The sequence below is a fragment of the Pseudochaenichthys georgianus genome, chromosome 13 (assembly GCF_902827115.2).
Source record: "Pseudochaenichthys georgianus chromosome 13, fPseGeo1.2, whole genome shotgun sequence".
In the NCBI taxonomy this organism is placed as follows: domain Eukaryota; kingdom Metazoa; phylum Chordata; class Actinopteri; order Perciformes; family Channichthyidae; genus Pseudochaenichthys; species Pseudochaenichthys georgianus.
The window spans coordinates 26,910,008-26,922,721 of record NC_047515.1 but is presented as its reverse complement, the minus strand read 5'-3'; the positions used below and the strand labels follow the sequence as shown (position 1 = coordinate 26,922,721).

The 12,714-nt window shown below is 40.9% G+C and overlaps 1 protein-coding gene across 2 annotated transcripts in view; it reads right to left on the bottom strand.

The window, feature by feature from the left end:
• The window catches only part of arhgef12a (Rho guanine nucleotide exchange factor (GEF) 12a), a 48,313-nt gene that overhangs the window by 20,677 nt on the left and 14,922 nt on the right, over positions 1-12,714 (bottom strand). Inside the window, exons 2-4 of one of the 2 annotated variants that reach the window (XM_034097048.2) lie at positions 6,434-6,454; positions 5,620-5,711; positions 1,990-2,055 (exon numbers count right to left, since the gene is read on the bottom strand). In XM_034097048.2, the coding sequence (XP_033952939.1) occupies positions 1,990-2,055; positions 5,620-5,711; positions 6,434-6,454 (179 nt within the window). The remainder of the gene's footprint in view (positions 1-1,989; positions 2,056-5,619; positions 5,712-6,433; positions 6,455-12,714) is intronic. The other variant, XM_034097049.2, reaches the window with a different exon arrangement.

Sequence of the window (12,714 nt, the reverse complement as noted above, 5' to 3'; positions counted from 1 at the left end):
TCAAGCAGAGAGGTGAGTCGATCGATAAGGCAGTGCTGGGGTGGGGGTTGGAGAGTGGAAGGAACGGGAGCTAATACATGGAGGTTAGGGGAGGCAAGGCCCCAGGCTGGGGGGAGGGGTGTGGAGAGAGGGTTAGGTAGAGCTGAGGGAGCAGGGGGAAGGGAAAGGGGGAGAGGGCAGGGGTGTCAGGGAAACAGATGAAGACATATGGGTTAAAGAGCTTATGTGAATGTGCCTCTCGATGTTGATCTTTGCCTCTATTCTAACAGTATTTCAGAGGTCTTTGGGTGGTGTTTATAAACCAGGAGCAGTGCTGACAGATCTCTGATCATGATAATCCATCAAAGGTAATGCATTATTCAGCAGTTTGACTGATCTGTAATCGCACCACCAGCTGAATAGGAAATGTACTCGAGAGAATACACTGACCTTTAAAAGTTATAGCTTCCTTCTTCTTGTGTTTGAGGGGCTTAAGATTTTCTAAGTTGTAAGAATATCGCACACAAAGGTCAGAGTTATTTCCTCAAAGTTAAAAGTCTGCTTAAAGACATTTCAGAGGTTAAAGTGCCGAACCCAAAAGAGATAACTGGTTCAAACAGAGAACTATTATCCTTTGTTGAGTATGAAACTAAAGAGTTATCTTGATAAACTGTGTACTAGACAGAAATGAGACATCAGCGGAAACAGGTCCTTCCCGAAAGCTCCCTTCAGATTTGCAGGCACCTGATTAAAGTAGTTCTGTTGGGAACCAATTCAAACGAAATAAATTATCAATATCTGTCTCTATCTTAGGACAGTTGTTGTGAAAATGTTGGCACGTAAGCTAACACCCGAGCTTCTAGTGTGATGAGGCTCCGTAATGATCCTGTTGAGGTGGATTATTTTCAGGGGCCGCTTTGATGTACTCTAGAAAGCAAGTCCCTGTAAGCTTGAAAGTATTATTTTCTGTGTGATCTTAACTTCTAATCCTATTTGCATGATCACTTAACTGACATTTTACATCAATATTAGGACATGGCTCAAGTATGGGATTATGGTTTATCGTAAACTATGTATCCTAGTAATCCAAAATCTTTGCTTTTAAGTAGTGAAAGTGACCTTTTCTCACGGTGGAAATAGGTACTAAAAATCATTTGATTGAGGTACAAATTGTATTTAAGATGTATTTTGGCAAAATATATACAAATAATTGATTAAACTCATGAATGTACAGTGGAATTAAAGTGGTTTTGATAGTAGAAAAAAAACAAGGAGGACTAGACACTATGAATGCCTCACACTGGCTTTAGCCAATGTAATCTGGAGAATGATGCTTTTCCATGCAAAAGATTATCAAAAGAAATCTAGATTTTTTTAAAGGCATGATGCTAAATATTCCCTTCTTACAGCTTCTTAATATGTATGATGAACTGCTTTTCTTTATCTTGAATGATAGTGAACTATTTAATTACAGTTGATGAAGTGTGAATAAACAAAGACACTACATTTAAGATGCCACATTGCCACAAAATGTAACAGGATTTACGAAACCATTGTCTACTATCCGATTATATATACCATATATTATATATACCAAACAAGTGGCAGATGGACTGATAATGTAAATAATTGTTAGTTACGGCAGTCAAACGACATTCCATAAGGTGTGAGCTGCCAGAGAAGTGAAGAAAACCTCTCATGTCAGTTTCCAGAAACAGTCTGGTAGATTACTCCATGATAAACTGTGTATTTCCCCGTTTATACAATATATGCATCTATCCGTTAAGATGATCTCTCATCACTAATTTTGTGACCAACTTAGAGGACCATTCAAGACAGACCTTTGAGCATGCACTTAAGTATTATAATGAATAAACATATATGAAATAAAAGAAACTACTTATATTTCATTGTGATTTAAACAAAACATCTAGTGGCAATTTCACAGCACGATCTGAAGCATGTTTAGATGCAGCTGTCACAGCAGCCAATCCAACAGGAGCATCTTACCACAGGACTCAGGCTTCCCTTCTGCTAGCACACTGCTGCTGCCACTCTTCTGCACCACCAGAGCTTCTGCTCACAGCCCCCACCACGCAGACCACAGCGCAGACAGCACAGCAGCAAACAAACACATACATACACACAAACAGAACGAGAACCAACACAAGGAAAGGAAACACAAAACAGGAAAGAGAAAATTATGAGGGAGAAACAATCATGGGAGAAGAAAAATTAAACAAACAAAAAGGTAGTTTAATAAAACATAATGATCTAGACAGGCAGGAGTGCAGACACTAGAAATAAACTAGCTTGTTTTTTGTTGAAAGTACCATTTTTTAAATACCTCCCCTCCTATAGGGGTCACTCTAACAATCTATTGCGGCTACAATTACAGGGTCCACAATTTTATCCAACTTTGTATCCTGCATTAAAATAATGATCTTGATTGGTTTAAGTGAATACATTTTAAATTGCAACAGAACCTTTAAATAAAATAAACATTTTCAGTCCTTGATATCTGAACATATTATAATAATACTTATATGAATGGAATTGAGTCTTTGATTAAGGGCACCATTATGGTCAAACAGCAATGTCTTTAAGTAAGAAGAAGACAGTGGAATTGCATTTTTCTGGTCTGTCAACAACAACAAAAGGTTATATTACAAGTTGTGTCAACAGAGCTGATGATAAAAATAAACTAAATAAAGTTGCAGCTTATAATAAAAAGGAAGGATCTTTTTAGTATATGTATTGCCTTTTCAAAAGGTAATAAATAACCTAATTACTGCACATGATTCCTTTGTAAACAAGGGAATCTCAAGAGTCAGCGTAAACATCAGTTTCCGCAGCATCTCACTACTCCTGCCCATCCCTAATAAACTCAAACCGTCTTGAAAGGATGACAGAGAGAGCAGTGCATTCAGGAGAAAATCTGCAAAAAAGACAGTGAAAGAGTTCGTCCAGAAAACTAGAAGGGAAAGAGAGTAGCACCATGCAGGCATGCAAAAGGCAAGAAATCATAATCTAAGGGTGCGTTCACACCTGCCTTGTATAGTCCGGTTGAATCGAACCCTGGTGCGTTTAGCCGCTTGGTGCGGTTCATTTGGGTCGGTGTGAACGCAGTCCGAGACCTCTTAAGTGAACTAAACAACCGGACTCTGGTCCGCTAAAATAGGTGGTCTCGGAGCGCTTGCTTGCGAACTCTGGAGCGGTTCATTGCTGGTGTGAACGCAGTCCGCACCAAAACATAGGAAGCGCAGTATGTACGTGTCACAAGAACGCGGATATCTTCAAAAATCTTTAGCGAAAGAGTCTTTCAAGACATCCGCGGTTGTTTAGTTAAAGAGTAAAGCAGAATTAAGTGTTGAACAGTGTCGTGTAAAGTAAACATTCTCCGTCAGCTACATAAAAGTAAGAACACCTGTCGTCGGTGAAACACCCCTCCTCTGCAGAACGTCTCTCATGGATAAGCAGGAAAAGAACACCGACAGGCTGATCAGGAGCCCGACGTGAAGCGGAGGGATCTAGATCGGCATGAAGGTGTTCTTTTCCCCATAATGACCGCGCTGCTGCACATTATGCCGCTTATTACATGGCCACATTCTCAACAAAGTAACGACATGACTCCCAATATTAATTGAAATGCTTTTGTGGATTTAGAAAATTATTTTATTGATTTAAAAAATAGTTGTATGTATTTAAATGTACATGCATCCGCTAAGAAAAATAGTCCGTTGTTACTGTTTGAACTAACGTAGCAACGGCAGGAACTGCTTCGATAGCGTTTTTGAGGAGCTTTTTGATTACAGATTTGAAAATCGTTGCTTGCTTTAAAAGTAGCACAATTCATTATGTCAAACCTTGGGAAGTATCTAGATATCCCTGCCCTAATGCCAAAGTAACTGGCAACTGAATATGTGTCGCCGTCTGACCTATGTCTGGACCGCTGCGTAAAAAGGAGGGTTTCTGCCCGTTACTTCTCCGCTGTTTTCTTGTCAGTTAGTTTCAGCCAAACTGTATACAGTTAAATCGAACGGACTTCTTTGTGCAGATGTGAGCATCCTTAACAACGGTCAATACATCCTTGACAGCGGTCTGTCTGTTCTGGATTAAAACGTGTCACGTGTTTTGAAGTGACCAATCAGAATCGAGTATTCAACAAAGCCATGTAATAATGTTTTTTAACGGACGTTGTTTGATTATATAATCATGTCTGTTGATCTCCAGACTAACAGCAGCATGAGAATAACCTGCCGAAAGTGCCGATGCTCCATGGCGGAGGCTCCGCTAGAAATTGCCGGGATTTGCGTTTGTACCCCCTTAATGTCTGACCAATGGTTGAACAGCATTTCCGTGCACATGACTTGTGTTTAAAGTTTATAGTCCCTTTGAGTTTTTGCCCGTGTGAACGCAAACCGAACCTTCTGAAAAATGAAACAATGTAACAAACTGTGGTCTGGTGCGCACCAGAGAGCGGACTATTAGGTGTGAACACACCCTAAGAAGCACGTAAAGATTTAGGTTTCAGTTAAATGAAGATTTCTATGTTTTTACTTAAAACTTGAACAGTTTAATAACTGCATCAGTCCAAACATAGACACAACCATCAGAAATAGGTGGAAAGCATATTTTAGTGCGAGGCTACACATAGACAGGCCAAACGTGCATGTATTGTGTAACCACTGAAAGAGCACATCTTGTCTATGTTGCGTTGCATCACACAGAGATAAGCCACCATGTGGCGCAGAGCATTTTCGATTTGGTTGGATTACAGAAGCTTCAGTCATATCTCAAATCAAACTGCCCTGATTGCTGACAAACACCACAGGGATTGTCCCCATATCAAACCAGTCCGTTTCTGAACCCTGAAGATCTCACCCTGCAATAAACTCAGAGTCCGAGTGCATAGCAGGCTTAGTGGCTTTTGTGTGCCCTTCAAGAATGCTTTGAGACCACCCAACTTTGAACATATAAAACCCTCAGTGCACTGCATTATGTAGAACTACAAAAATCCACGAGGACTTTAACATGCAGCTGTAGATTTGTAGGTCCCATTATCAAACATGGCTTTGATTATTGGTTTAAAATCCACAGCATGTAATGCCAGAGTGAACTGGGATAATGCAGTGTAATGAGGATTTCATCATGAAAACATAGTATAGTGTCCATTAGTTGAATCAACACACAAAGAAAGACAATATCAAATAATGATTTCAAATCAGACCACTCAAGTCACATTTTTAAAGAGAGCACAAGGCATAGAGCAAGACCACACACACACACACACACACACACACACACACACACACACACACACACACACACACACACACACACACACACACACACACACACACACACACACACACACACACACACACACACACACACACACACACACACACACACACACACACAATCATCAGCACAATTGTTGTCAGAGACTTGGTTTGTATGTGTGTTTATAAAGAGAGGGATAGCAAAAGAGAGATATGTGTGAGAGGAAGAGAAAGAAGATAATGTGTCAGATAAAGTGATGCATAGAGATAGAGGAACAGGATGGAGTGAGTGAGAAAGAGTGAATTAGAAAAACAGAAGAGCAGTGTGAGCCTGAAACATAAAGTGGGATGTTACCTGTAGGGTCAAACTCATTGGAGGGAAGTGAGGTTTTGTCACTTTTGGGTTTCTTGTCCGGGGGGTGGTCTTTACTGAGAATGCTGCTGGATCTAGAGGGAGAGAAAACCCATGAGAAACGGGTGCTAACATGTTGGCTTTTACCCAGTGTGTGTATTGTCACTGCATCTTGCTGTACTGCGGCCCTGCATGTGCCTAAGATGAAGGCAAGTGAAGGTTCAGGAGGAATGACAGAAACAGCAATTGTTCTCTTCAGCATTTTGAATAATGTGGCAAGAGGAACTCCTAGTGTATGAATCGTGGCAAGTGTGTCTACTGTATAATGTGACAGCCAGAGAGGACGTGGAGCCGCTCCGCTGAGTGCCCAGGGAGCAAGGCCAGAGAAAGGACGCTCCTCAGAGGAGGCGCTACAAAACCAGACTCCGGCTGAACCTCAGGAGGCTCTGTATGGCTGCCTCTGCCTATAGCGGCCCCAACTGTGAAAGGCCACTGTTCTGTTCACAGTGAAAGGCAGTGATGGACCGCCCTCAGAAGAGGGACCCCTTTGTCCCTCACTCTCCGTGTGTTTGTGTGTGTGAGTGTGTACATGAGTGAGAGGGGGGGGGGTAGAGAGAGGGTATGTTTGGTCCAAGCTCTGAAGACTTCTGTGTTGCAGCACAGCAGTTCCTAGTAAAAACCTGCCTAATTTCCTTCATCTGGAGCTCTGTGCCTGAACTTCTGGTGTATACGTGCGTTCGTGCGTGTGTGTGTGGCCACAGGACTACCTTTCCATAAACATGCATACATATTTGTAATACAAAATAAATACTCTTACCTGTTTGCTTTCTTGGGAAACCTATAAGATAAAAGAGAAAGTTCATCAGTATCTAAAAGAAAGGAACTTATAATACAACACACTTTATAAAGCAAAGAAAAGCTGAGCTCTTCATGCCTATATGAAGGATGAAAAACAAGATGTCAAGCCGACAGCTTCCGCTCAGACGCATATAGTGGTAAACATGATAATCCTGATCAAACACCAGAGTTCTTCGGCTGCAGATTAAAGCCTTTTCCAGGTCAAATGTTCGCTGCCTCTCAGATCTCAGTTGTGTGTGTGTGTGTGTGTGTGTGTGTGTGTGTGTGTGTGTGTGTGTGTGTGTGTGTGTGTGTGTGTGTGTGTGTGTGTGTGTGTGTGTGTGTGTGTGTCATGATTGACTTCCTCACAGACATCATGACTTGAGTGTAATAATCCTATAGTCACATCCATGGCCTGTTTCCCTTCGAGGCAGCTCGCCCGGAGACCGATTACTGCCTCAGAGTGATGCACTGATGAAATCATTTACAGACACTGTCAGCACCATATTGGAAAAGAACATGTTTTCCAGGAGGCTAGTGATTTTTTTCATTGATTTGCTGTTAGGCAGGAGCAAATAGAGAACACAGATTTACAATTTAGATTGAAGGAGATACTGCACTGTTAATTAATTTAGAGTCTTAAGGCAGTACAGACAGGAATAATCAATTCTACATTCATGAGTTAAAGCCTCCATCCTCTCTTTTGGGCTGGACAGAGTATTAGCATGTGTGGGTGTACGCTTCTTACAAAACTGACCCATCTGTAAATAGATATTCATACACACGACCATATTTAACTCCAGTACTCCATTAAGGTTAATATGGAGGTTAAATAAGGGCACACGCCAAACTAGAAATTTACAAAACGACCCTTTATGTTTTACAATCCCTGTAAACCATTGAGATTATCTATGGCATAGCTATTTAAAAAGGCACATTTCATACATCTTATTTGTAATGCACTATAAAATGAATGGAAAAACTCCTGAATACTTATGGATTTGGTCCTTCAGCTCAACATAATTCCCGTTGGGGTCTGCACAGTGAGCACAGCGTAGAGAGAGCCCATATTTAAGTTAAATTAACATAAACACCGATTTAGACATTGTTTCATTTGTTTTTTTTATTGTGATGAAGTCTTGAGCATGGAAAAGAAGGATGTCTCAGACAGGAAATAAATAACTCAATATATATTTTAAGCTTAAATGATTTATTTAGGGCATATTAGATATTAGTCAAGTAAGGTTTGACATTTTTCATAATGCTTAAAGAAATGTAATAGGACAAAGGGAATACAAAATCAGATACAACTTTGAACTGCGCTGGTATTCTTCAAAATGTAAATGCACACTGTATTATAATAGAAAACAGTAACAGGAATCACTACAGCAGTCTTCAGTAATAGGGAGGACTAACTAGCCCACATTAACTCTCTTTCTCCTGGCGACAGTGTGTCCCATTCAGAGCTAGCTGAATGGCCCGTTTATGAACATGCCTCAGACTGTAATAAGTTCCAGAGCCTCCAGCAGAAAAAAAAACTAGCTTTAAGTAGCCCACTCCCTAAGAAACCTCTGAATTGGAGAGATGGAAAAGTCAGCACATAAACACACACTGAGCTGGGACATGCCTACGTACAAGCTATGGGACGGCAAAACTGAGTAGGCACATGTTGGTTTTGGTTCAACATTAAGGAACAAATGAAAATGTTCACAGGCAAACTAAGGGGCTGGGTGATGCAGCATGCCGTCTATAATGGCTTTGAGAAATAATGTTGTGCACAACTACAGGATGATTTATTTAAGGTTAAAACGGTTTGAATTGAAATGTAAAATAACTTTGTTAGAATTGGTTGGTATCTATATCTCAAATAACCATGAATACATGACTAAAGTTCTAAAACGTATTGACCCGTCTAAGGTTTATTTGAGAGCGTCAGAGAAGGAAAAGGGAGGTCATGGAGAAAGATCACAGCAATGGACAGTAAGAAGAGAACAGAGGGAACTAGAACCCCTGAGAAATGTTGAGGAGGCATCAGGAGTACTGGAACACAAGAGAAAAAAAATGGGCTGATTAAAAGAGAAAGGGGCTTCAAATAGAAAAAAGTATAAACCAATGGAATGGCTTGGAAGTCAAAGGCCCCTTGTTTCCCCTGGCAACCAAATCGGAATCCTTGTAAACTGTTAAGGTTGTGAACAACTTTTACAATGTTAGTTTTGAAAACAAGACTTTCTGCCTTATGTTCTCCTACCTCCATCAACTAGCCGTTTGTAACATAATATGAATTGAAGACTTTTTGAGGGATTCAATAAAAAGCATTAAGTGTATTTTCTGGTAAAATAGATTGTGTGATGTATGATTCCTGTGAATACTTTCCAGTGAGAAACATGGAAGAAGCTCAATGCCATTAATATCAATGCGCTGCAGGTAGACTAAATGGGGAACCACCTGTCTGGTTGTCATCAAGGAAGAGAAGGTAAAGACTCAGAGGGTCGTGAACCATTTCTACCGGTTTGCCTAAATGCTGCACTCTCTCATCTGCTCTCCTCCCTGTACGCCAACTCAACTCTCTAGCTCCTGAAGTTGGCGGATAACTTCAACCACCTCAGAGGATGTACTTCCTGCATCAGCTGACAAGGTCAACCTGGCAGAGACAATGATGGTGCACTTTTACACCGCCATCATTGAGTCCATCCTCACGTCCTCCATCACTAGCTAGGAATGCTCTTACAGTTGTGAATAGGGGCGACCGCAGTGTATCATTCGCTCTGCTGAGAAGTGCAATCTGCTGTCCATCCAGGAACTGTACAGTTCTAAAACCCTTACGCAGGTATGATAGCTGACCCCAAACAGCTGGGAACAAGCTTTTTGAATAACTCTCCTCTTGTAGGAGGCTACAGTCCATCAGGACTTAAACCTCACACTCAGTGTTTCCGCCAGACCAGGGCTGAGAGGGCGTCCACCCAGAGAGACGTCACGTCGTGTCACGTGACTTGAATTGAGCTGTCCCTTAAGTTATAGATACCATCTCTTTACGTAATATTAGTGATGGGAATTCCGGCTCTTTTAAGTGAGCTGGATCATTTGGCTCGGCTCACTAAGAAGAGCCGGTTCTTTCGGCTCCTAAACGGCTCTTCATGTTACCACAGTTTACCACGGAGCCTCAGTTTCGCCGCTGCGAGGCTCCGGCGCTCGCAGTTCACGCGCATGCTCCACTAGCACCCCCCGTCAAGGCTTGCTGGCAGTACACTTTCCGTCACAGGAACATGCTTTGCTGGCGGCGAAAATAAGCCCACCAGACTCCTTTGTCCCTCCAACAGAGGGATGTCCTTGTCCTTTTTCATTTTCGCCATTTCAATCGATAAAAACTCGATCTTCTCTCTAATTATTTATTTTTTTGGAATTTCAAATGACGGCAAGACGCAGCCCTGGCAGAAACGCTGCTCACACCTAAAAAAGAGATTCTTCCTGACTGCACTGAGCCTCATCCCCCACTGACATTTCTGATTCTGAAATTGGATGGGACACATCACTCAAACACATCTGTAACCAGGAAGCACAGAATATATTTTGATATTCACCACAGTTCAGATGGATACCAACGATACCTGATTTACCTTTTGGATATCAAACGTCATCACTTTATCGTGCTAGGTGTCAACATTAGCATACAGTTTCTTGGGACTTTGACCTTTAAGAATCCAATGCTAGCCAGCTCAAACATAAATCCACATGGATATTTGTGGCAAATTTGATTAAAATATCCCTCTTGGCATCAATGAGATATAACTCTCACGATAATGGGATAGACGGACAATTAGAAAACATAACTTCAGACATTGCTGAGACCAGTATTGAAGCAAAAAAGAAGGTAGACTAAAATACAACATTTTGAAGGAAATTAGAGTGCTGCTATCACATTGATTTTCAATCTATCACAGGGAAATGGTGTGTGGAAAAGAAAATTGAAAAACCAATAAAATGACAACCTACCAGCATCACAGCGTAGCTACACAACACAACATTATTGATTATAGATTTTGAGCACTATTGAACCTTTTCGAAAGAGATGGAGAACCTTGATCACAAATGAAGTGGAAAAGAAGACGTCAGTCACAGTGCTTTCTACCGGTACAAGCTTAACTTCAGAGTGTACGATTGTTGAAGGATGATGACATCAGCTGTGTGATGTGCACATTGACATCTGTGTTTGTGCTTAAACACAGAAGAGTCTTTATCGTGTCCTCATAATTCAACACACACAGATGATTTCTGAAGTGATTGTACAATGAGTCTTCACTTACAAACTATAAAATATTATGTCCTATCGGCTCTTATATCCAAATACCAGAGATGGAGTACTCGAGTCCTGGATTCGGACTCGAGTGCCGATTTTCGGGACTCGTGACTTGACTCGGACTCGCGCACTGATTGACGCTACTCGGACTCGGACTCGTGAATTCTCACGCATGATGACTTGGACTTGGACTTGGACTCGGACACAGGTAATGATGACTCGTACTCGGACTCGGCTCGGACACTCCTTGGATGACTCGGACTTGGACTCGGACTCGAGCAAGTTTTCTCTGGAGTCTGATGTCCTTTCGTTTCCATATTTGGAAAGAGCAGCACAAAATGCACATTATGTGGACAGAAGATAGAAGAGAAGACTGGGACAACGTCGAATTTCAATCGACACCTTTCACGGCGGCACCCAGAAAAGTAAGTAGAAATGCTATTGTTAGCTTGCTAACCCACGTTAACGTTAGCCACTAAATTGACTCCACAAAGGTTTTAAGATGTCGGGTTAGATGGAGGTAGGGGTTGATATCACATCCTAGGGACCAAGTGCAGTTTTATTGTCTAGATAGATACTGTTAAAAAACTATACATGTCCTTGGTGATACTGCAGATGATGAGTAGCCTAGCCCTAGCCTACAATGAACGTGAAAATTAGAGACTGAAAATGATCTCCGTCACGGAGGCTCCATAACACATTACTCTAAGGATGGAGTTCATATATATATATATATATATATAGCAGGGTTTCCGTTAGCCGGTAATTACCGGTTTTTAGCTGGTAAAATTTATAAAAAAACGGTAAATTCAAAACCTGACGGTCAAAATGTCTGGTAATAATTAGGGAGGCTCCGATAGATCGGCCGCCGGTCATTATCGGCCGATATTCACTCTTAATAGTTTGATCGGTGCTCTCTATAAAGGCCGATCAGGAGAGCTGGATCTGATCGATATGGACATAAACGCGAGTGAAGTTTAACCGGACGCGAGAGAGAGATCAGATCAGCTGCTGAGTCTGACCGAGACACGCAGCTCTGCAGGATCACCTGAAGCCCCGCCCTCTGTTTAGCAGCTGCAGGAGCTGCATGAGAAACTGACGTGCTGTCAGGAGAGAGGAAAAGAGAGGATCCGTTTCTCCCGTGTTATTATTCAAAGTTGATGTAAACTTCTGAATAATGTACGTTATCTACTACAAGTAGTTTGTTTGAATGTAATAATTATGTTGTTTGTTGTTTGTGGAATAATTTATTGAAAAATTAATCTGAATTGTTTCGATCTGTTACGATTATAAACTGAAGCAATATAAAAATGAGCCCGTGAACTGAGTTTTAAACATCAGCAATGCATATCTCCTCATAGTCCGGTAAATGACCTGCTTACGGAAACTCTGCTACACAACTCTTATTATTATTATTGAAATATGACCGGTAAGTTTCAAATTTGTCCGGTAAAATAAATTCTGCCCGGACATTTGACCGGCGAGAAAAAATCCTAGCGGAAACCCTGATATATAGATATAGATATATATAGATATATAGGTAGGCTGTATTGAACACTATCATCAGAGTAATGTGATCAAATCAATAAGTAAAGATTCAGCCGATAACATGAAAGCACATGGCTACTTAACATGCAGAATGTCTCATTGTGCATGCTAAGTAGCAATGTGCTTTCTGGGGCTTAATCTTTATTGATATAATTTAAACGTTCACTTATTGGTTGTTGGACATTGTGATATTATATTTATTTATCGCTTTGTGTTGTGATGTTTTGCAGACTGTGTTGAAATAAATTAACAAAATATTCGTTCATTGCAACACATTTAGAATCATATTACATATTTACATTTGACACATTTTATTGTTTTAAGTGTTCATTGATGTGCATTGTCCCTGCTAAATAAACGATTAAATATCCCTTTTTACCATTAGTGGCTTGCTTGGTTTGTGTAACATTCAATTTTTT